This window comes from Lissotriton vulgaris, chromosome 7, assembly GCF_964263255.1.
Source record: "Lissotriton vulgaris chromosome 7, aLisVul1.2, whole genome shotgun sequence".
Lineage (NCBI taxonomy): Eukaryota > Metazoa > Chordata > Amphibia > Caudata > Salamandridae > Lissotriton > Lissotriton vulgaris.
In genome coordinates this window covers 1,722,085,294-1,722,110,912 of record NC_141695.1, presented here as the reverse complement: position 1 = coordinate 1,722,110,912, position 25,619 = coordinate 1,722,085,294, and the positions used below count along the sequence as shown (strand labels likewise).

The 25,619-nt window shown below is 45.2% G+C and overlaps 1 protein-coding gene across 1 annotated transcript; it reads left to right on the top strand.

Annotated features, from left to right (window-relative positions):
• Positions 1-966: 966 nt before the first annotated feature.
• Positions 967-23,516, top strand: LOC147706430 (tumor protein p63-regulated gene 1-like protein). The gene is made up of 5 exons (XM_086932930.1): positions 967-1,251; positions 2,854-2,945; positions 9,804-9,980; positions 16,226-16,379; positions 22,150-23,516. The coding sequence occupies exons 1-5, from the start codon at positions 1,072-1,074 to the stop codon at positions 22,342-22,344; spliced, it is 798 nt and encodes a 265-aa protein (XP_086789056.1). The 5' UTR covers positions 967-1,071; the 3' UTR covers positions 22,345-23,516.
• Positions 23,517-25,619: the final 2,103 nt, after the last annotated feature.

The window sequence follows — 25,619 nt, the reverse complement described above, 5'->3', positions numbered from 1 at the left end:
CCCCCTTTATGGAGCATATTGTTCTCTGGTGCATGGCAGCCCTTGTTCCGATTAGCAATGCGTTAGCAAACTGCGGCCCGGGCCACCAAAAGCCTTATTGTATTGTAATTGAATTTATATAGAGCTTACTACCCCTGACGAGGCGTTGAAGCGCTTTTTCGGCGAGTAGCACGCTACTCCGAAACCCATAAAGTATTAGTGTTGAATTAGTAGTGAAATATGAAAGTCATTTGAGTGGTGGAGCGGTAAGTCAGTTATTTAGATTGAGGTGGATAGCCTGGTAAACAGTGAAGTTAATTTGCTTAGTATCCGGTGGCAGAAGCAGCAGAGAGTATGTATGTACTATGAGGCCAGCAGCTAGTTAGAGACATTTTCTTCAGTTCTAGAACTAGGCTGACCAGATGACTCCATGACTGCCGGATTCAGCTTTTCCAGTTCTGGGCTGTCATTTCACAAAACATGGTTTCAGGTGCGTTAGCCCAACTGATTGCATTCCGTTTAACTAAGACTACAACTCCCATAATGCACCGAGTACCAGAAAAAAAGCTGTCTCTGGGGCATGCAGTTGGTAACCAGATCCACACAAATAATAAAATTGTAAACATTTGCTAGATAACATGGAAGAAAAGATGCGCCCCCTGCTGGAATCTGGGCGAAACCTGGAGATGATAGCGTCACACAGAAACCAGCTCAGTTGGGTAGTGCGCCTGCAGCAGAGATCCGCTGGCCTGTGTGCAGCATCTTTGAACCGTGCACAATAGACTCGTTTAGTTTCACTTCTTCCCAGGATGGGGGCTCGAGCCTCACTGACATGGGCTGTGCCACCAATTATCAGCGCCCAGAAGCAGCGGAGGTCCAGCACGAAGCACTATATAAAAATGTATATGTTGTTGCATTTCGAAAGCGGGAGGGCCGGCGGGAAGGGGCGGGGGCGCCTTTGAAAGCGCTCTGTTGTGTCCATCTTCCGGGTGTCTAAGGGGAGGAGAGAGAGAGTGAAAAGCAGGTGCGGCAGGAAATACAGAAATAGCAGCGAGAGAGGCGGCCCCAGTAGAGAGACGGCGAGAGTGCGCCATGGAGCCGGTGACGACGGTGTGTGGGGGGCTCCAGGACACCCCCGCGGACGCCGGCCCCTACACGGACCACCAGAAGCCCCTCGCGCGCCTGTACCCCAAAGAGCCCCGCACGGGGTACGCCCCTAGCGCCTTGGAGCCGGCTCCGAGGCGCAGCGGCGGCGATTACTTCATCCTGAGGGTAAGAGGGACCGGCGTCGGACTGATGACTCACGCCTCTCTTGTAGGGAGAGTCAGTCACTGAGGGAGTGTGTGCGTGATCCAGTGCGCCAGTATGTGAAGGAGTATGTCATGTGAGTGAGTGAGTGCGTGCGTGAGTGAGTGCGTGAGGGGGGACGAATAACTGGAACAACAGGGCCACGCATGAGGGATCCAGCGAAGAACTGGGGCATGGAACCAGCCCAGCACTCAGAGTGTGTGCACGAGTCAGCCAGAAAAAAAGAGTGCACTTGTGAAAGCGCAAGGAAATATGAGTGACGCAGCGAGGGCATGCGTGACTAAACCATTGGGGATGCGTGAGTGAGGCTTTGGAGGCGTGAGTGAAGCTGTGATGGAGTGGGTAAGTGAAGCAACGGAGCAATATGGTGCCCCCACTCTGAGCTGCACGCTGAATGGCTACGTGAGCGAGTGGAGTGAGTGAGTAAACACAGCCCTAAGTATGAGCGGCTGGTGTCCCCCGTGCACATTTTGCAAAGGAAAACACCACAATATGCCTTTTATTTGGTATAAATCCTTCCTGCCATCTTTCCTCCCACTGATATGTCCATCCTTTTATCTTTCCTTCCGTCCTTGGCGACTTTCTTCAATGTTTTTACTTTTTTTCTTTCCACCCTTCCTTCCACTAGAATTAACTTGTTGTTCTGGAAGTACAGCGTCGACAAAAAGGTGTTTATACATTTATGAATGAAAAATTAGCGCCTGATTCACAAAAGTTTTTGAGCGCCCAAGTTTTGATTTGAATGGGGCAAAGGACAGCCCAGAATTCAGAATTCCAAAGGCCAATTCACAGAATCACGATTAGTGACATTTTCGAAGTGCAAACTATAATGGTTAGAAATACAATATTTTTCCAGCTAGTATCAAGCATCTTTCAGTAGGGAAGAGGGAAGGCATCACCCCAATAATTCATGGGGGTGCTAAGAGGAAGAAGTTTTTTCACTGGGAAAAATATTTTCCATTCAGAGAATAAAAAAGTTAAATGTGTAAATGTATGTTTCTGCAAGATTACATTTCATGGTTTTTGCGCCATGTGGAAAATCTGCGCGAGTAAATGTTGCCCAGTAGGCACACTCCTAAGAATCTAGAGCTGCCCAAGGTTTCCAGGAGATTTTTGGGGATTTTTGTGACCACCCAGATAGTTTGAAATCTGGCCCAGGAGGGGTTCTGGGAGAATAGCCGCACTTCATTAACTGTGTGGTTTGTGTTTTTACAAATGTTGTAAATGGGGTATATTTCCCCATTTCTAAATTTCAAATGATGTTTTTAAAACAAAAATAAGGAATGCCTATCCTAGTGAATTTGCACGAAAAAGAAGGCGTTGGTTGTAGTTTCAAGGCAATAGTAAATGAGAAAGTAAATCAAAAATATTATATGGTGGTAAAGTAGACGAGAAAAGCAGAGAAAATAAAAAGAGAAATACAAAAGATCAGAAAAAATGTTATGTTCCTGAGGTCTCCAAAGTGGATCTAATCTGCGTCTTTTCTAAATCATTATGTCTGCTTTACCCTCCTTCTCCTTTGCTTGTCTGTGTCTCTCTCATTTTCCTTCCTCTGAATTCCCCCAGTCTGGAGTCCTGGAGCAGGCAATCAAAGATGTGACGGGCATCCTCTCGCCGGATGTCGATGGAGATGTGCAGAGTGCCTGGATCCTCACGGAGTAAGTGATTTTTACCCTCTCGCCTCTACTAGAGACCCCTTCAAGGATAACCAATAGTGCCTGGACTTCTGTGGTGTTCTTCAGAGGTCGCTTGACCACACTGTGACAGTTTACACATATTAAGTAATTGCATTGATGAAAAGTTGCATCAGTATCTGGTAGACCTCGGTCCAATTTCTCCCAAAGAATTGGGAAAGAAGGTGAACCACTGGGTCAAGACAAGGGTGGCCAGGACGTCCACTGGGGGTGACCGAAAGAAAGGGGTTACAAAACCTCCCCAGAAGAAAGACAGTGAACCCCTTAAAGATAAAAGTAAGGAGTCCCAGGTAGCCCCAAAAAACCTGTCCAGGAGGGTGGACCCAAAGACACCATACACAAACTAAAACTTTGTACCAAGGTAAGAGTTAGGATCCCAACAGGGTATGGTGTCGCAACTGTCAAAAGACAGGACACCACACCAAGGACCCTGTCTGTCATAAAAACCAATGCCCTAGTGTAGCTCCAGGGGTTGCCAGGGTAGCTTTGGAGGGTGGTTTTCTCAGATGAGGAAGTCCTCTTAGCCTTCAACTTGAAGATGGGTGCAAAAGATGAGTTGTAGATTCCAGAGGGGAGTAGACACTTCCACCACCTACCGGTGAATGGAATCCCAGCCACTGCCCTGAAAGATACCTGTGGCAGTCACACTGTGGTGCATGACAGGTTGGTTCTCTCAAACCAGTATGACCCAGTGGAGACAAAGTAAGGGTGGTCCCAGGGGAGGTCACTGTCAGGGCTGCTGCGCCCCTAGAAATAGCTGGGTCCCTTATTTGGAGAAAGGTGGTACTTAATAAAGACCTCCCCCTTGATTTTCTCAGTGGGAATGACCACCCAGAGGTTGGTCTGAGCCAAAGAGAGGTGCTGGTCCAATGACAGACCTCACCCAAGAAACCTGAGGGGGTGGGGGGCTCAACCTGCAGTTAGTGCAGCTAAGCCCCAAAAGAAAAAGAAGAAACAGTGTTGCACTGGTAAAGTCCCCCCATGCCAACAAAAGACCTGACTAGTCAGGCAACTGTCCAGTCTGAGTTGGTGTTCCTCAGTTGACAGACGGGAGGGTGGCAGAAGCATGTTTGCTACAAAGTGTGGTGCCCCTTACCCTAAAACAACAGACGGGCCACCAGAACCCAAAGAAGCCTGTAAGAGAGCCACATCACCTACCAATGAGGGGCTACTGGTGTGGTTCTGGGCACTGCCAGCTGTCAATAGCCTCTGCTGGGTGTTAGCCTTCATGGCAGCACTGCTCTTGGCGTGGTGGACAAAGCCCCCTGCCAAAGAGCAAGTTAGGCCCCCTGACCCTATTAGAGATGGTGGGGCTACTCGAGCTTTGGGTAACCTCTGTGTGTAAGTTGGGTTTTGCCCTAGCTAAGTTAGAATTTTCAGAGGTAGGCACCTCTGAACCCAAACTAAAAAGATGGGGTAAAGACACTAAAAAGCTAGGAAAGGAGCATTTGGGAATTACTGCTGAGGTAGGCCAGTTACCCAAAGGGATTGCCCTGGACAGAAGGATGTAAGGCAGATAGGCCCTGCAACTTTCAAACCACTTCTTCTACTATTACTTACCTGAAAGACTGGGAAGACTCTCCCAGGTTTGGCTCAGTCTCCTGCCCATTGGGCTGGTGATGGGGAGGGGGGGGGGGGGGCTTGTGTAGGAAGCTGGGTTTCTGTTGCAGTAACCCCCCACTTTTTGCCAGACTACTTATGCACTTTGACTTGATGTGCCCTGCCAATCAGGTTCCCAGAGCATGTGTTCTTTCCCAAAACTGTACCTTGTACCCTTAATTGGCACCTCTCTGGCCACATGTCAGTCCCTTGTAAAAGGTACCCAGGGCACTGTGGCCAGGAAGGGCATCTAAGGGCTGCAGCACTTATTGTGCCACCCTTAGAGGCCCTGTACCTTTACACACACACTGCCATTGCAGGCTGCGTGTTTTGATGCAGAACAAAGTGAAGAGTCAACATGATACACATCCCTCTATACCATGCCTACAACCCACTGCCCTGGCATATTTCAGTTACACCTCTAGCTCAGTGCACTATACCAGTGGTGAGAGCACAGGTACATGAGCCCTGTACCCCTAAAGTGTCTAGACCACTTCTTAGGCATTGTAAGTGCAGTAAATGCCATTAAGAATATATGGTGCTGGGAGTTTGTCATTGCAAACTCTTCAGCACCATAATGGGTTGACTGAAAACTGGAAAGTTTGGTATCAAACTTCTCAGCACATTAAACCCGCACTGATGCCAGTGATGGAGTTAATGAAAATTGCACTCAGAGGGCATCTTAGAGATGCCCCCTGAAAAACAACCAGCTTCTGGAGGGTTCCCAGACTGGTACACACCAGCCTGCCACCACAAGACATGTTGTTGGACCCCTGGGGTGGGAGCCGTCGCTCCCTGAGCCCAGAAACAAAGCCTTTCCTGGGCGGAGGTATTCACGCCTCCTCCAGGCCGGAAGAGCCACCTGGCAGCCTTTGTGATGCGACCCCCAGCCTCTCCTGCTATTAGGAGCTGGCCCCCTTCCTGTCGCCTCTCCTTTTTGGCGGGAAGACAGGTGGGAAAAAATAACACAGCCCAGAAGGCGTGCCCAACTCTGCCAACTCCACCCCTCAGTTAGGGGAGGTGAGGTGAAGCCCACTCTTCAGTGCTCGCCATCTTGCCGATGGCAGGCACTCTCCAATCAGGATTAGGAATTGTGCCCACTGCCCCACGTGGGGTGAGCACACCAAGGGTGTAGTCACCCTAAGGTCAGTAGCCCATTAGCTACTGACCTTGATACCCCAAAAACGCCCCCTAAATGCAGTATTTAGGGGGCAGCCCTAAACCAAGAAGACAGATTTCCATAGCCTACGAAGAAGAAGGACAAAATAAGATGCCCAGCAGAGGAGACTGTAGAGAAAAACTGACTTGGTCCCAACCCTACCAGCCCATCTGCAGTTTTCAGAGATCCTGCACCAAAAGTCTTCCTTGTCCTGCAGCCAGGGACCTCCAGTACCCCTGGGAGGACTGACAGCCTTCAACAAAGACCGGATCTCCTGTGAACAGTAGCCCTGTTCAAAAGAAACATCCAAGACAGACTCTGAGTCTGCTGAGGACAAAGAAACCCAATGCCTGAAACTACCACTGCACCCGTCGCCTACTGCCCGAGTTTGAGTGGCCCGTCGGTACCAGTGAAGCCCCCCAGCACTTCAGAGTCCGAGTCCACCATGGGTTGACCCCTCCAGGACTCCCTGATGTCGCCTGCAGCCTCTGCACGGAGATCTCCCCTCCCCCCCAATAGTGGGTGGCCAGGTAAGGTGAAATCCGACCTCAAAAGACACCCTTGCAATCCAGCCGCCATGCTCCCTGGAGAAGTGAACCTGAGGTGCACCTACGTCCTGAGCCCTCCAACGTACCTGCCCAGCTGTTGGTTCCTCCTGGAAGACTTCCTGGAGCGAGCCTGCAGTAAAAGCCAAAACCGGCAATCCCCATTGAAAACAACAGGCCACCGACGTCAAAACAGCACCTTGCACCCAGCTGCCCTGCGCCGCGGCAGGTACATCTAAATGTTCAAATTCGGACCCCCCTGTGCCCTGAGCCTAACACCAGGAGCTTTGCTCCCACAACATTGTGGCCTGTTCGTGAGCAGCCACCAAGTGGAGGCCCCCCTATCCCCCATTGGATAACATCGGGCCTCAGCACTCTGCACCCGGCCGCCCTAGTGCAGCTGAGGGTGTTCTGAGAGTGCATCCTCGACACTGGGGAAGCCCTGGTTCTAACCCCAGAATTCCAACTCCCACAAACCAGTACTTGCCTGTAAACCGCTAACTTAATTTCCTCCCATAGGATTGCATTGACTGCTTTTCTTTATAAATTCTACGAAGTGTGAAGTTGGTTTGTATGAAAACTTGAAAAACTGGAAATGTACCAAAAGTAAATTACTTGCCTTTTGTTTAGGAAATGTTTCAGTGATATCTAGGCATATCACACTGACTAGCAAAAGCAACTTAAAAAGTAATCCAAGAAGTAACGAGTATTGTACTCTACAAAGTAACTGAAAAGTAATTCTGATTTCCGACTTACCTGTAATTCAACAAAATGCATTTGTGCCTGCATTCATCTGTAAATCACTGCACAACATTTTGCAAAGTATTTTTCACTTACCTGCACCAGGCTTGGCTTGGTTCTAGAAATAAAGTAACTAAATAATATTTTTGATACAAACAAATTGGTTTGAGTTCTGTCTTTGAGTGTATGACATCATTTGATCCCTGAGTGTGTAAAACAAATGCTTAACACTACCCTCTGATAAAGCCTTATTGCTTGCCACACGGATGTATGTCAGTACAACGCGATCTTTTTGATTGCGGTACTTTACAACGTGGTTTTCACAATGCAAGTCGTTACAACGACTTGCGTCGGAGGGCGCTGGATTGAGGATTAATTTAATTTTCTATTCCAACTCCAGCCCACGTAAAAGTAGGGAAGGTGTTGGAATAGAAAATCAAACTATTCCTTAACCAAGAGCGCCATCCAGCGCAAGTAGTAGTAATGACTTGCGTTGTAATGGCTGTGTGGTAAAGGTTGTGCGGTGTAAACACCGCGTTGTAAACAATGTTTCCCTGCCACACAACCACAAATGGAGAGTAAGGTGCTATCTACTTTTACCTCTGCCCACCTTTGGGGTTCTACTGGGCTCTGTGCACACTATACTTCATTTTGGTATAGTATAGACAGAGACAGCTTCCTACAGTGGTCAAAAATGCTGGATCATTGCCTGTACCACCAATTCGGCAAAAAATCTTGGGTGTTATTGTGCACCAACATCTAGCTTTTGATCATCAGGTTAACCATACAGTTTCCATTTTTTAATATCCTCAGGATCCACTGCATACTTTTCCCTTCTATCTCAGTATCAACACACAATGTAGTGGTTCCGGCCTTGATTTGCTCATGACGACAATTGCAACGGGCTATATCCGAAAATCGGTGAGTCACCTGTGACCAAGTTGAAAACTGATCAGAATGCAGCAGCAAGATTGATACTGGCTATCCCCAAAGTTCAATCAATATCGGCGGAATTATTTAAGCTTTACTGGCTCCCAGTGAAAAAACGTATCATGTTTAAGGTCTTGTGCATTGCATACAAGGACTTGCATAACTCCGGCCCTAGAGTAATCGGAGCGTTGTTTCACTGGTATTTACAACCAGACTTCTTCTACCAAATTATGGTTTACCATCCCCCATCATGTTATGAATCAAAGAAACCAAATGTGAGTATCAAGGACCCCTGTGAAATTGAAAATACAATTCCTAGGACAGGGCAAATATGCCATCAATAATAACGTTCCTAGGCAATGTGCAATATATCACAATAAAACCAATTGATTTAGAAGCGATATCAACGCTCTGTACGACACCAGACCACCATTTCGCCCTCATTTACTCATGTTATAATGGGAACACATTTTAAAATTACAAAGGTTTGCCATCCATGCAATCTCCAGTACGCATCGTATTTCACCCGTTTATCGGAACGCGCTTTTAAAATTACGAAGGTTCGCCATACATGCAACTTTCAATTCCTATTCAGAGTTTACCTTCTTGCTATTTGAGTTAAACCATAAAGGTATCCTATGTAACATCTACAGCCATATGAGCAACATTTATACAATCATCAGCGATGTAGAAATAGTGAAAGCTACCAAAGTGTCGGCACCGCTATCCAGCAGAACACAGTCAAATACTGTAAAAAGTTTACCTGTGGCATTTCCTGTCGAAGTCGCTACTGGCGCCGAAACGCGCGTCAAAGGTTTATTTTCTGCTACCCTTGATTTTAATTGTAATTTTAGGACATTTGTGTATGAACAAATAAAATATTGTTAGTACAACGAACATACTATGCAATGCCATCAACTTGATATCTTTTTAAATAGAAATTGTTTCGTGATGAATTTTATACACATTTGTTGTAATTAAAGTATTTTCATTAATACAGTAATTTTTGTGGTCAAACTGAGCTCTTTTCTTCTTGCTTTATCTCTATTTTTTTTAATCAATTTGTTTTATTGTGATATATTGCACATTGCCTAGGAACGTTTTTATCGATTGCATGAGCCGAAGAAACCACACAGCTTTTAAGAAAGCCCTTAAAACTTGGCTCTTCTCTTTATAAAATGCAGCCCTTGGAGGTTCCAGGACGAGAGTCTGCTCCATCAGCTGGTTTGGCACTGTCTTTAGCACCTTGACGCTTTTGGGTATTTGCGCGCATCTATAATTTTACTATTTCATTTATTTTCATATGATCGGTTGGACAGTAGCCCTTAACTGGTGAGGAAAGAGGATTGTTGGAAAAAGTGTGTAGGGAGTCAGGGCACTAACTAGGAAACAAGGGGGGAATGATAAGTGAGTTGGCAGGCCAGCTGTTAGAACAGGGTGGGAGGTGGCAAAAGGGCTGGACATTGAAGCAGCCAAGAAGGATGGACAGTGACAGGGTAGAGGTTGGCGGAAGGACAGACGGCAGAGTGGAATATGACAGGATTGGTTGAGAGAAGAGGCATTAAAGCGTGTTACTGTGACCAAGTCAATCATGGGGTCTTCCTAAGGGTCTGTTTCGTGAAACCCCATGCATGTGCAGCTTATGGGGCCTTGTTTGGCATAGGAGTGCTCAAGTAACCACATAAGGAGGCATGTAAATATATGTGATGCACATTACTAGTCTTTTTACGGCAAGGCCATGCGTCCGCGTCAGTAGACTTACGTATTTCCATAGCTAGGACAGAACTACAATGAGAATATGTGAATTGTGTTTAAGGCCTTTTCTTCATGATTTTGCCTCCACTCCAGGGTCGACCACTGGAACCAGGACCAGGAGCGCCTGGTGCTGCTGACACAGCACTCGCTGCTGCTCTGCCAGTATGACTTTGTGGGTCTCAGCAGCTCTCAGCTCTTCCGGGTGCCCCTCAACTTCATCGACACCATCACCTGGGGTCCCTTTACATACCCCTCCACCTCTCTGAACAAGTAAGTGTGTATCTACTTATTAGGCATTTGTGTATCCTGCTTATAGCCGAAAGGCGGGAGTGCTGTACAGGGTCGAAGCGAAACAAAAGGGGATGATGGACGGAGCGTTTGAGCAAATCAAACACTCACCCCCAGTCAACTGATCTGGGTTTAATCCATCACCATTCTTTAGCTCACTCAGCCACCCCAGTTCAGACATGGCCATATGCAAATCAGTCTGACCCTGTGCCTCATGGGAACAGTCCAGCCCGAACTGCCAAGCCATGTCTTCCCTGGACCGGAAACAAGCATCCTGGGACCGGTTTCGGATTAATAACCCTCATCAGCCCGGCTATCTTGAATCCAGTGGCCAAGTGAGCATGGGACTCACGTCTGAGCATACCCTGCCAACAGGGTCGAAGGCAACAACACATTAGCTGAGTGACTGGACCAGCAGCTCAGTTCTGAGAGTGTAAGAGGGCTGTTGGTTCATTGTGATGCACTGTTCTTTCAAGTGACGCGCCTCCAGCTCCTTCCAAAATTGGAGTCGGATTTTGTTCCAGATCCTGGGTGCACAGATGGAGAAGACCTTCTGCTGTTTGTTTTCTTTTTTGCATGTCTTCCTCTCCAGTCTAGTGGTGTCCTTGCTGTGGTAGAGTCCCCGGAGGTGGTGATCTTGTTAGCCCGACAGGCTAGGGTGATGTCTGTGGGGCCTTTGGGGCGTTGATTTTTATCTAGCAGTGGGTACATTACTTATTTTTGCGCTGCAGGTGTACCCATTATTAAAACAATGTTTATTTAATTGCACGCACCTTTCTTACCCTCATTGGACCCTCCCCACACACCCTCATGCACCATCCGGCTGCCCTGAAAAGATCTCGAGAAAGTGACCCTTCGGGGGACCCATAGGGAATTGCAGTGCCGGCCCTACGAGGAGCAACAGCCCGATGATGAAGCATGACACCCTTCAGGGTGTGTGAGGGCATTAAAGGACAAAGAATGGTCTTCTTCTCTCCCTTACCTAAGGGTCCTCTATACCTAGGATTTCTTTTCCTCTCCCCTTTCTTTCATTTTTTCAAATTTTAATATATGGGTGACTTTTTGCACCCTGCTATAGGAACGGTGTCCTCTTGTTGTTTGAATGAGTATTAGGAGCATGGACACTCGACCTTTATTAGCTCCTATGTCCCCCCCCTCTTCTTTTGTTGATATAGGCTTTGTAAAGGAAGCAGCTGGTTTTCAAGATGGCGCTGGCCGACAAGAGGAGCCAGTGGAGTTCTATCAAAGTGGGGATGATGTGGTCCTATTTCTTCAGCATTTTGAAAGGAGTGATGTGATTTGCAGTCTGCCGTTAGGGAGGCAAGCTTGAATCTGAGCAGGAGTGAAGCAGGGAATGGCCACCATTCAAATGCAAGAGAACAAGGGCTTGAACTGTGCTTATAAATGAGACATAAGCATCTGTCAGCACTTTAGTGGAATGTGGGGTGTAAGTAAGCAGAAACAACAGTTCAGTGGTGCCGGGTGTAATGATTTGTGATGACTTTATATGAGTTGCTAGCTGGTGCTGGCACCATCCGGATGGGTAGGTAGTAAACGGGAGTATTGTTTATCGCTGCTGCCTCTGGGGTCTGCCTGCCCAGCGAGGCCTAGATAACTGGGCTTAAGCTGAGCTGAAGGTACATCCTGTAAAGTGACTCCTATGAAGTTTGTCCAGGTGACAAAGGCTTGAGAGACAACAATAGGAATAAATACATAAATGTATGTAAAACTGTGGCTGGGATCTGACAGTTTGGGACATTCACAATCTAATACGTGTGTTACACAGTGAGCTAGGCCCAATGCTGCTGCACCCCCTGGCATTAAGAACAATCCCTTGGCCACTATTACTGCAGGCAGCCTATTGGTGGATAATCATGGTGGACACAGAAGATGCTACAGTGCTCTGTGTGGTGGGTTTTGCTCTGCAGTAGCCACAATAAGGGAGCTGGTGAGCAGGGATGGTGTTTTGGGCAAGCTGACAACCACACACGTTCTATGGGATGAAGCCACTTGCAGGCCACCATAGGGTACGCGGACCCAGAAAAGATAAATTACACACAATGGCTTGCAAGCCAGGGTGCTGTGTCTCTGTGGTGAGCACAAGGACAGTGTCAGGGACCTCCAGACAGAATCAATAATTGCAAAAAGATCAGCCTAGACTCTGGGATCTGTCACTGGCTGTCCTTCCTGAATGAGTGGGGGCTGCAGTCTCTCCCATAGTGAAAGGCCTGGGTCCCCCATGCCTAGGTAACTCTGTTCCTCCAGATTTGAGGCTTCTGGCGTCAGGCTGCGAGGAGGTCTCATGCCGAACAGCTCATCAGCTACGCTTTCCCGCCCTTGGGGACCCTCTCAGAAAGGGCTCCGGTTTCTTTTTCACTTCAATCCCCCGAGTGACTGCTAAGATGCCCAACCAAGTAAGAGGGGTAGATTGGTCCAGCGGCCACCAGCCTCACCTCAAGAAGTACCCGCACCCTGCTGTCCGGTCATGGTGTGATACCTCCCATGATCATCTTAGACATTTGTTGCTCCCCTTCCCTTTCATGCTTTTATACCTTGTACAGAAATACCAGAGAACGCTGAGTCTCTCCCCGAACTCTAGCATACATCACCCTCAAAGAAGTATGCCATTAACTTTAAACTATAGCACAACATTTGATCGTGAATATAGCATTTAACTCCATCTTGGGAGACTTCATGTACCACATAGAACCACCAGTTAGTCCATTGAACTAAGAACTGCTTCAAAAAGTAGCTAAAAAGCTGAAAAAAGGACACCATTATCTGGCAATGACCTAGCATAAAAAACCCACAAACAAACCCTAACCGAGACATAGCAAGGGAAGATTAACTTATTAAGAGCACTATTTGGCATAGACACAAGTGAAACAAGCACACTAAAAAGGAAATAATGATTCAATTATGCAAACAGGTTGAAGCACTTCATCTCAGAGAGAGCAGAAGAAAGAACACAGTTATTGGGAGACCAGAACTGCACCATGAACCAACTAGACACGGGTCTTTCCTTGTAGGTGAAGTCTTGTACCTCACTGCGTGCTTCAAGTGATCCACTCTGGTGATCCACTCCTAGACTCAATGGTATATATCTCCGGATTGGCTGTTTTATGGCTTTGTTGTGAACTCTTCATAGTAGCATGATGAAGCTCCTAGGAAATTACATTACATTTTATGCGTATAGAATTAACATTTGATCCTTGTGCATTAAACAAATGAGTGCATTAACCTACCATACTAACATGCCAGGGTGTGACTAGAATCTTTGTTTTCTGTGTTATAACAAAGTTTCTCAGAGCGTTTGTTTTCTGGGTTCAGAAGCTGTGGTTGACCTGTGAAAAACTCAGACTTGAGTCAATCTTCTGGGAGCACAATTTAACCCCTTCGCTGCGGCGGCTATTCTGCCGCAGCGCTAAGGGGGAGGCGGGGCTGCGCGGTGGTCCCGCGCTGGTGACGGAACTGCTCCGTCACGGCCCGCGGGTGAGCTGTGCTTGTGACGGAACGGTTCCGTCATGCCCCTCCCGCTCTTTAGAACGTCAGCGCAGGCGCAGAATTCGTGCCGCGCAGGCGCGGCGAGCGGGCCGTGACGGAACCGTTCCGTCACCAGCACAGCCCACCCGAGGCTCGTGACGGAACGGTTCCGTCACGAGCATGGGAGGGGTTAAGAAACCTTCACAAAACTAAGCGGGTCAGTACAAAGAACATTGTGCGATCCTGGAGGTGTTGCGAGTGTTTGTCGCGCAGGTGTGAAATGCAGCTTCGGTGCGAGCCCTGAAAATGAGATGTTGTGATGGGTTTAAAGTGGACTGTGGCAGAAGGTTGGACTTAAAAGCTTTTGATTGATTAGAGAGCAGAAGATACATTCACAGGCAACTGCAATTCGCATGCTGCTCTGCAGTTCCAGATTACCAATAGTCAAAGTAGGCACCAGCCTATGGGCCCCACTCCTTACGGGGGCCCCGCGACAACGGATCAAAATAATATTGATTTGATCTTGAAAGAAAATTGCAATCGAGCTTTCTATCGTTTCCAAAAAAAAGACACAAATTAATGAACTCGAAGAAATGAAATCTTGACATTAAAGACTTATAGAGGAAATACTGTATTTGTGTAATGTACTCATTAACAACTTAAAGTACATAAAATGGAGACATCAGATTCACAGAATAGTTTGTCTCTTAAAAGCTCATTTTCTGGCAGCTGTCAGTTTGTAAAAAATACAGTGCATTGGGTATTAGGCGATAATTTGCGAGCGGGGCCCCGAAATTTCGACTGCCTAGGAGCCTCTACAGGGTTTAATCCCATCCGGCACTGCTGATATGATTGGTTAAAATCTGAAAGTGAGGTCATTGTGGTTACATTTCAGCCAATCACATGTGAGTAGGGGTTTAACTTGGGTAGGAGGATAGGTTTTTATCTCCTTTACAAGCTCTTATTCTTGGAGACAGAGGCAAGAGGTCTTAGGGCTGCATGCGATGCTGCGGATGTGCACGGACAGACGGCAGAAGAAGGCAAGAAGGTCCGCATTCACCTGCGTTGCATCTTTTTGGCTCATTTGTCGTTTACATCCCAAGCAAAAAACTTTGAAGATCGAAAAATCTCTCAAGGGAGCAATATTGCCTCTCTCATGAGATGTGAAGGTGATGGAAGGACAGACCTCGGATGGTCAGACCTGTACACCTCCTACTTTCAGCTACGCGTAGGTGTCAGTGTATTGATGGTTTAGTACTTCTTGCTTTGGGCTAATAAGACATGACTAAGAACTAGGACAGAGTCTAGTTAGAATAGCACTATAGTTCAAAAATTTATTTGTTTTCTGAATCTAATTCATGGCAAATATAATGTCCCATTTTATTCCTATTGGTATTTTGTTTAATAATGAGTAAAATGTGTGCCCTGCCTCTTGTTTTAATGATCCATTACTTGATGTCACAGATATTATTTAGAACTTCCACGAGGCATAGTTAATGGACAAAATGTATATACAACCAATATTGCAGTGGGCCTTTGAAGAGAATACAGTGTGCAACTTTCTTAGCATAAGAGCCTGTGAATCTCTGCCACGTAAAATGTCCTCATCAAATGACATGCCTATTCATACATATATGACAATGATACTTGTGAGGTTTGCTTTTCTCATTTTTAGGTCGAGCCTGGGCAGCGCATGCGCTGCTCTTCGAGGCATGCTGTATTCCAGTATTGAGTTGAAGCTCCACCCACTCTCCGCCCATATTTTTCATTGGCTTGTGTTATTGTACTTTGTAAATGCTGGCTTCTGATTCGTTAGTAGGCTTGTTAATCTCTCCTTAGTACCTCCTTGTCTTCATTTGTAACCACTCCTGAGGACTGGCCCTTTTACTTAGGGTGTTACACTGTATGTCTTAGTTAGTCTGTAAGCACTATTTTCATTAATGAGCTTCTCCTACTGCAGGCACAACATGCTTTCCTGCAACATTCAGCGCACCATGCGCGCTTTAAGATTTCAAGCAGTTTGGCACAATGGTGGCGCTTCTTTGAAATTAAATAGGTCTAGCATGTACAAGAGTTTCAGCTATTGGCATTTTAAATGTCTTTTGTGTATGTGTTAATAATCAAAACAGATAAATAAAAGAGATTGTCATTTACAATGCCAATAGCTTAAACTCTCGCAAATGCAAGACCTATTGCGTTGCAAATGCTTGTTTAGAATAGTTGTCATTCACCAATTATTCTCTTAAGCTTACAAACCTAGCCGTGCACCATCTCCCATAATACCAACCTGGATTATGCTTTAGGAGCGGCCCGTCAACCACTTGTATCCAATAGAAGGCATTTTCATATGAACAGACACCGCTGAGTTAAGATTAGACGGACCCCTGTTATAAAATCTTGTACTGCGTGCTCTTTTTTGTGTGAGGTGCTCACCCCTGGGCTAAGGAGTAAGATACGTCACTGTATGTGCTTCGCAGAACTCAATTGGGTGGGAAATAGGAGTAGTTCCCCCCTGGTGTGTCTTGTTGGTGCAATGAGGAGAGGCATCTTGTTTTGCTCCTTTTTTATGTGTCTGCTGCATGGAAAAGGTATTTCATTATGTGTGATAGAAATTATAGGAGCAGATCTCTGATTGGTTAATGCAGTCTTTCCATCTCTCCTCCCTACTCCACTGCTCCCTCTCTTTCCCCATCCCTCGCTCCGGCTTACAATGTCTGGTCTATATTGCTTTCTATCCACTGTAGGCGCGAGGGACAGGCCATGCGTATCCAGTGGGACAAGCTACGCCAGCCATCCTTCCTCTCACGCTGGAACCCTTGGGCGAGGGACCTCCCATACGTCACGCTGGCAGATCACCCGGCAGCCGGGAGAGATAAAACGGTGGCCCACATGTGCCAGGTAATGACAGGTGAATTGGGCTGAGTTTGATATCTCCTACACCATAAAAGACAAGTGGCCCCTGCTCCTTTAAAGTTATCATTAGTAACACCATACCTGCCAACATGAACAAAAATCTTGTCAGGTGAGGTGCAGGCGGGGTTCAGGAGGGGGCGGGGTCTCATGTGAGAAGTACCTAAATAGCACTTATGCCTCCACCCCGCCCCCCTCCTCCACTTCCTCCTCCTCCTCCTCCCAAAAACAAAAAGCTTGCTGAGGCTGGTGCCGATGTCCTGAGCGTCGGATTGGTAATGAGGGCACTCGGGCAATGCCCGAGGGGCCGGTGTCAGAGCTCCAGCTGTGAGATCCTTTTTTGAGCAGCTTGTGGGCTGATCTGGGCGGTATCTGAGTTGTTCCATGCCACCAACGGCCCAGTTGGGTTCTGAGTGGCCTTTCTGGAGGTAAATGGGCGTCCATTACCTTCCTTTTACCAAGGGGCAGAGGTGTCACTCCTTTTGTTTTGCTGGGCCGTCCCATTAATGTATGCATATTGAGCGGAGGTAGGGGGCCTGAGCAAAAGTGGCCTCCCTCGTCTTCAGGTGTGTTTCACCAGTGTTAACTAATCCTTGCATTTTCTTTTTAACGCTTCCCCCCACACCTTTTTAATAACATTTCGCTGAAGCAGTGTTTTGCGGCAACGTAATATGCAAATGTATGCCACTTTTTTTTTGCGTGCCCGGGCCGATTTTCAATCCCAATCCAACCCTGTGTCCTGGAGTGTTTTCACGCCCGTTAATGGGTGTTGGCATTTCAAAGCCTCTAAAATTAGCTGGAATCCACTATTTACAGTCGTTTTCGGCTGGTTTTCCCTGCCACTGTGTGATATCGGCTCCTCACCGGGTGAGGGGCGCTGATATCATGTGTCCAACTGTGGCACCGTGTGAGTTGGCAGGTCTGTAACACCTAGGCCTGGATTAGCTTTATGTGAAAACAACAAGGACCCCCTGGGTAGTATATAGACTCCTAGGGCAGGGTAGCAACTGGTGTGAAAAAATTCCTAGGACGTCTAAGTGGACAGTGTGAACAATCAGGTAAGGTCAGTGATCAAGAAGGAATAATCGAAAGATTAACAATGTTTATATAAAATATATATTTTTAATGAGTATTCTTAAAAAATCATATTGTGTATGACCAGGAGGTCAAACCATATGATAGGGGTAAAAGATATTTCAATTACATACAGTTTAATCAACATATAGCATAAAACTTATATTCAATACAATGAAATTCATACACAAGAAATACACATAATAAATCAAATAAAAAAAGGAGCATAAAAACTCGACGCGCGTTTCGGCAGTGAACCGCCTTCTTCAGGAGACACAGAATAAATCCTGAAAATACATATATAAAAAAGAAAAAGAAATACATATTAAAATATACTCCATATATATATATATAATCTTTTTTTCTTTTTTTCCCCCCTATCAGCTAATATACAGTTGTTGCGCAGTGGCTAAAAAACATATGTTAGACCCTATCAACATATCAAAAACGACATTCCTTACTGACTATCTGACCCTATTCCACAATTTGTTCACTCAGAGCCAATAGTTAGCAGAATGAGATCTGGCGATTGTGCAGTATCTGACTAAGCAGGAACTGATCACGGATTGATCATTTGACACAGGCCCTGTTATTTGTTACAGAAGAACAAAACTGATAACATCTTCATTGATAGCCATATATTTGCTATATTCAAAAACTTTTCATTTCATCATCCCATTGGTGGAGATTATACATATGTGGTGGATCAACTCGTCATACATTTTTGGAGAGAAAACGGTTAAAATGGCTCTCAATACATGGTGAATTACTTACAACGTTGGACGCTCTATCCATGCAGTAACACTGATGGAATATATGTATGACATCGTAACCCCTGGGGGCTCGCAAATAACTATTAGTATGTATAATATTTAGACCAATAATCTTTATATATCCCCTACGAATGGAGACGATTCCCTCTTTAGAACGATATTTTGAGTGCTTTCTAGCGCCATCTTGAAAAGGGACACATGGATATCCACCCTCTTCCACTCAGTCCTTCCTTTAAATTAACCAGCATCAGTGATGACAAATATATGCAACAATTTATTTTTCTTTCATACTAGCTCTCCATTTTTATATGGATATGTGTTTTTACTATAGATATACATCTAATGATAATAAGGACCAACATTATTGTCCAATCTGGACAATTTAAAGTTTAGAATGATTATTCCAAAAAGCTCACTGTTGTGCCTGATAAAATCTGGCTTTATAAAAGTTACACACTCATCAAATAGGGAACCGCCATTATTTAAGAAACGACTGTAAACTCGTAAATGATTAAAAAACCGAGAATGTTCAGGCGCCATTTTAGATTGGGACACGCTTAGGACGTTTATCTCCCTAGTAGTCCTTCCTTTAAGTCTATGGACATCGGTAATGATGCCGGTACTTTCGCGCCAAGAATTCCCTTTAAATCGGATACCAATCACCTGGCGGTGATCTTCTTTTCGTGTGGAGGTCGGGTCCCCACACCACGAGCGTCGGAGCAGCACCACCCTGCTGCCCGTATATCGTCTTCTGATTCAAGGTAGGAATCTCGTTTTGCTGGGCGCTCGTAAACTTGTTTATCACGGAATCAGATTCATACTGAACTGACCTCCAATCGTGTCTCTATTTTGCAGAGACGTCTTTTATCCTTTATTCGAGTCTTCAAACACCGGGCGATACGCACCGAGACTGATACCATTTTCTCCACGTGTAGTTCAAAGGTAACATAGAAATTTAGCATCTCTTTTCGCTATATAACTCTAGTGAATGGATATAATCTGCAATAACTAAGCCATTTCTAGCAAATGGCAAGTTTTTGTCTCTCTACCTCATATCATATATATTTTGTGCTTCTTTTCATTTGTATTACCAGCAATACTGCTATCAACGTTTCTCAAAACAACCTACCCCTGCGCTACACACATTGCCTGCTCCCTCTGGAAATACCCAGGTATTTACATTGTACACCCGAACATGATACTATAACTGTGTTGAGTTAGAATAATATGTATTTTTCACCATATATATAAACATAGACCCAACGTTGATCAGCTTCCGCCCGATATTCTCTTCTCTTTCTCCATATCGCCCGCCTTCGCCCATCCATCAGCCATGAGAATATGCATGGAAATTAGATAAAAGCCACATCTGGACCAGGAATGAGCTTGCTGCCTCTGTCCAAGACATCGTTTATCCCTAGCAACAGTTTCTACTTATAGAATATTATTGTGGAGATCAGGTAATTATATAACCGTAGCCATTTAAACGATTGGTTAGTAACTAAATGTGTTACAACTTACAGGCGCTCGTACATTGAAATTCCCCATCGTCTCTCAGACTAGTATTTATCTTTTGAAACTGCAGGGCCATCCACATGTCTTGCGTAGTGTATATGACCCATCTGGCTTGACCTAGTATGTATTCATCCTATTTACTGTTCCCCTCTTAGTGATGTCCCCTTTTTTTATCATCAGGTCTACCTCCATCTTTTTATCCATATTAGCCTTATCAAACATTGCAGAGGATTTCACCTTCCATCAGTGTTACTGCATGGATAGAGCGTCCAACGTTGTAAGTAATTCACCATGTATTGAGAGCCATTTTAACCGTTTTCTCTCCAAAAATGTATGACGAGTTGATCCACCACATATGTATAATCTCCACCAATGGGATGATGAAATGAAAAGTTTTTGAATATAGCAAATATATGGCTATCAATGAAGATGTTATCAGTTTTGTTCTTCTGTAACAAATAACAGGGCCTGTGTCAAATGATCAATCCGTGATCAGTTCCTGCTTAGTCAGATACTGCACAATCGCCAGATCTCATTCTGCTAACTATTGGCTCTGAGTGAACAAATTGTGGAATAGGGTCAGATAGTCAGTAAGGAATGTCGTTTTTGATATGTTGATAGGGTCTAACATATGTTTTTTAGCCACTGCGCAACAACTGTATATTAGCTGATAGGGGGGAAAAAAAGAAAAAAAGATTATATATATATATATGGAGTATATTTTAATATGTATTTCTTTTTCTTTTTTATATATGTATTTTCAGGATTTATTCTGTGTCTCCTGAAGAAGGCGGTTCACTGCCGAAACGCGCGTCGAGTTTTTATGCTCCTTTTTTTATTTGATTTATTATGTGTATTTCTTGTGTATGAATTTCATTGTATTGAATATAAGTTTTATGCTATATGTTGATTAAACTGTATGTAATTGAAATATCTTTTACCCCTATCATATGGTTTGACCTCCTGGTCATACACAATATGATTTTTTAAGAATACTCATTACAAATATATATTTTATATAAACATTGTTAATCTTTCGATTATTCCTTCTTGATCACTGACCTTACCTGATTGTTCACACTGTCCACTTAGACGTCCTAGGAATTTTTTCACACCAACTGGATTAGCTTTATTCCATGGGGATACAGCCATTGGAGGACCATTTTTGGAGTTTCTGTACTCCTGCCGGCACCTCCGCCATTTCCCCATCCCCCCAAGGTTGAGTGCAGTAAGTGCAGCGGGGCTTCATGAGGGAGAAAGAGAGGGAGAAAAAGAATGAAAGAGAGAGACAGAGAGCAGAATAGGAGAACAGATGAATGGAAAGAGATTGACGAAGATGACAAAAGAATCCGTGACTTTTTGCGCATTTTTGCCAAGACTGCTTTTGGTTTCCGGCCCTGGTGCAGTGCTTAATTTGTATAAAAATAAGTCATGGACCCTTATCAGGAGGCCACTGCAGCTTACACCATACATTGCCCTTTCTAGCCCTGCCAATAACAGTACCAACAGTGTGATAGTTAATACCAGCGCAGCTACTATCACACCCTACAAGTGTGAGAATTCAGATTATTCGAGGCCTCCAAAGCTATAAGAATGGCTTGGATAGCAGTTATTTGTCATTTTTAATATATATTGAAATAATAAACAGCTGATGTTGCGGTCATCTCTAATTTAGACAAACAGCACCACCATGTGGCAGACTGTTATAAGTGCAGTTGTTGATAAATAAGTGACGAGCCCTGGAAACCTCTGGCTCAAGTTAAGCACTGCCCTGGTGACAACCCCTACCCCAAGACACATCCATGTCCCCTCTACATGAAAACCAGCACCCTGTGCTCTTTTTCAGCATAAAACACAAGCCATCACATCCTGGTAGAATGTGAAAACATGGACTGAAAAAAACAGATAGTGGGAAAATATAGACGAAAAATAATAATTGGCAAACTATCTCATAAGTTGTTCCTCCTAGACTTGTTATTTTACTATGTTCTTTTAGGGTTGAAGCCATTTCCCCTGGGGAAAATATTGTAAAAGAAAATATGGTGCTGTGTTGTTATTCTTCAGATGCAAATACAGTACAGCTGTATACTTGAATCCAACTGAATCTTTTTACTGTATTTTAAGATGAGCCAATAAATGGTGTTTATTTAAAAATAATTGATGCAAATATTGTGACTGTGGATATGAAGAAGTCTGGGTTAGTAACAATTATCGTTCTATTAGAATCACAAATGTTGTATATTTATTCCCTTAGACTCAGCTTTGGTTTATGTCAGTTGACCTAGCTCTTATGGTAATAGACAGCTCCTCTGTACCTATCCCTTATGACAGTATCTAGTGATGTCTAGTATGTCAGAAGAGACAGTCCTCTGAAAGTGTGTTCTTCTCACCCACAGCTGGAGAAGTTCAAGGCACAGCTGGTGGAGCGGGTGCAGGCGGAACATGTCGTGGACCCTCTGCCGGGCCGAGCCAATGGCCCGCTGCTGCTGGAGAAGCCGATTCCAATGGACACCTACGTGGGACTTGTCTCCTTAATCAGCAGCAAGGCCGAGCTGGGGTACTCCAAGTCCAGGGGGCTGTTTGGATTTTGAGAAGCTTGCCCCACTCTTCGATGACGTCATCCCATGAAGCTTTGCGGGCCCAACCTCAGGACTGTCCCCAACGGGTAGCGGACAGACTCTGGCCCATGTTAGAATGACTGGTGTTTCCTATTTTGAACTTTATTTTATAAAACTGTACATATTTAGTAAAGCACAGAAACAGTCTTTTAGTGTGATTATCCAAAGGAGTCAGCTGCCCCTTTTATAATTGCGATCTTCTGAAGTCCCTCTCTTGCCCTGGAGATGTCCTCGCGGCTTCAGTTCAAGGCACTGTCAGTGTCTCCTCTGTATTGGATGCACAGAGGGCTTCGATTCTCAGCTCTTTCATTTAACCCCCCTGTCCTAGAGACAAAGGCTACAGCTATTCGAGCAATTACAAGCGTAAGCATATGCATGGCCATACTGGGAACCGACACAGGCCCAGGCAAATTGCTCGGCCGGCCCCCTGGGGGTTGGCATCCGAGCTGTTTGCAAAGGGCTAGTTTTGGCCGCTTTTGTAACAGGGGGCTGATATTGTAGCTATGCTGCAAAACCTGCCCCCGGTAACAAAAACGGCCACCCAGGGGTCCCAAACCAGCCCCCACCCTGGCGACCCACCAGGGAAATGCCTGGTGCCCGCTACGGCGAGTCTGGCCCTGGACATATGGTGCTGCTCTCTTTCCCTGCAGCATCCTTAGACCATTGGATCAAGCAGGGAGGTCAGCAGAAGTTCCAGGTTAACACTGCTCTTGTATATGCCTTAGAACAGAGGTTCCTAACCTTTTGACTTCTGAGGTACCTCAATGAATTACTACTGGATGCCGACAGCCGACTCAGCAATTTCTATTATTTAAACCTAAAAACAATACAGATAAAATTATACACCAAGCAAATACACAAATTATTAAATCTTTCATTTAATTCACTAACAAAAAATACGAAAAATACAATTTTAACCGGTAGCTTGAAACATTTCAAAATGTAGTTTTATTTCTAAAAGATGAAGCAATATGCTACACTCTAGGTGCTAGGACATCATTTTGTCTTTTTTTTTTCTCCTGATGAATGCTCTTTTTTATTGACACATTCCAGCGATGCATCAATTCAGAACACCAATCGTCTATTCTACATTTGGTTTGCTGTACTTGTGCTGCTCCCACGAATCAATATAAGATAATAACTTATATTTTAGCTTCCAGTTTCAAATTCCTTCACATTTACAGAGTGTTTTAAAACTTTCAATTTTGTATGTTGCTTTTTAACGAATATGTGCTTTATTAATCTGCTAATATTTGATTTTCTTAGCACCCACAGACCCCCTGATAAGGTGTGTTGGACCCAAAGGGATCCAAAAGCCATGGGCTGAGAACCACTGCCCCGGTGGGCTACTGCCTCATAAGGCATTAAGTCCATCACCGACTGGCATGAGCCCCACAACCACAGGCAGCATCCCATGCAGCAGCTAGAAGAGCCTGCATCGCCAGTTCCAGGCGCTACAAGGACGCCATGGTGAGTCCAACCACTAATCCCACTCATCACCCAAGAGCCCTTCTCCATGCTACTGCCACAATGTGCCTCCCTCCTGCGTCTAGAATGTGCGCAGCCGAGGGGCGACCCCACAGGACTCACTGGCTACATGGCTCTGCTCCGGTTTAGTTTGGGGGACCAGGCATCCCGGACTAGCCTGGACAATCACGGATTTTCACCAGCTGTCCTGGCAGATTTTGGCAATTTTGGCTCATGTCCCGGTTCTTCTTCTATTTTTGAAAAATGTTCCGGTTTTTGGTTCTCAAGATCTGGTCACCCTGAGTTTAGTGCCTGGTGCATCTTGTGTCAACCATAAGCGGAGTCCAGTTGGAGCAAGGGCAGGGTTTATACCCCAAGGATGCACCTGCTGACGCCAAAGCCAATCAGCACTTGGAAATTCTGTGCAGAGTGCTAGGATTGGCCGTGGTTCTGCCAGTACGCCACTCTTAGGTCACTTCACACAGAACAACGTAATCTTACTCCCAAACAAGTCCCAGGATATGTCCAGCGATGCAATTGGCTGTCTCCGAGATCAGACGTTCTGTAATTACCAGTGATTAGCAGATAGATGGCCACCTTAAAACAATGCAGAGAGGGGCATGAACTAGAGTGACCACCTGGCAAGAAGGGGAATTCTGGACAATGACAGGAAAAAGTCAGGACAAATAATCAAAATTCAGGACATAAATTCAGGACAAAGGTTCAAAATTCAGGACAAAAGGTCGATTTTTCTCACACATCTGAGGGGTTTGCACGATTATAAAATAGCCAGTTGACAGAAGCACAAGTCCAAATAGTTTTTTGTACTTTAGTTGTGTTACACATTGGAATATTGAGCGAACCTTCACATATAGGTGGACACATTTAAAGATAAAAAAATAGCAAACATATACACTTGAAGCTAAATTTGACAACCGACAATAAATGATAGAGCCAGAAGCAACGCTGTGCTACTGAGCCAGAAGCAGCGCTGTGCTACTGAATGTAGAGTTACACTTCACAGGCAGTAGAACTACTAGAGAGTGTGGAAATGAGAGAATGGAGGAGAGACAGAAAGACAGAAGGTTGGAACAGTGAGAGTGACTAGTGAGAGAAGAAAGTAAGCAAGGGTTAATCGGCTGGCTGGGAGAAAGAACGGATGGGAAAAGAAAAGAGGCTCACAGAAGAAGATGGGGCAGAGAAAGGAGCGGAAAACAGATCCAGAAAGATGCTGAGAGTGACAGAGAGAAGGTTGTAAAGGGAGAGGGGGCATATACAAGGCTAGGTAGAGGGAACATAGAGAAAGCATGTGGGAGAGGCAGAGATTCATAGCAAGGTAGGGCGAGGAGAGAACAGATGGAGAAAAGGGAAAAGCAAAAGAAAGAGTTTGAAGAGGGAGTGAGCAAAGAGATTAAATGAAAGTTCATTTTGTAACTTGCATGGCAGGCTTTCAATCCCAATAGTATACAGCTGAGAGGGATAGTGCACATGTTGCTGGTGTCTGTAAAGATCTCTGCTTGATTGTCCTGCACAAAGGGTAAAGTGGACAGTATGTGCTGGGAACAACATTCGCACGCTTCCTTAATTTTACCAAAACAGATCCCATAATTTTTGTTAAGAGAAGCCTGAACAGTTATCCCTGACCTTCAGTATCCTCGGGCAGCAAAGGAAAGAGAGAGTCTCCTATGGTGTGAAGCGAGAGGAGGGACGGACATCTACAGAGGAAACAAGCCTTCTCCCCAGGGTGCCTGTTACCTGGCAAAAATGTGTATGCAATTACT

Coding starts and splice junctions, on each gene's coding strand:
- LOC147706430 (XM_086932930.1), top strand. CDS start 1,072: ATGGAGCCGGTGACGACGGTGTGTGGGGGGCTCCAGGACACCCCCGCG. Junction 1,252..2,853: donor GCGATTACTTCATCCTGAGG/GTAAGAGGGACC, acceptor GAATTCCCCCAG/TCTGGAGTCCTGGAGCAGGC. Junction 2,946..9,803: donor AGTGCCTGGATCCTCACGGA/GTAAGTGATTTT, acceptor CCTCCACTCCAG/GGTCGACCACTGGAACCAGG.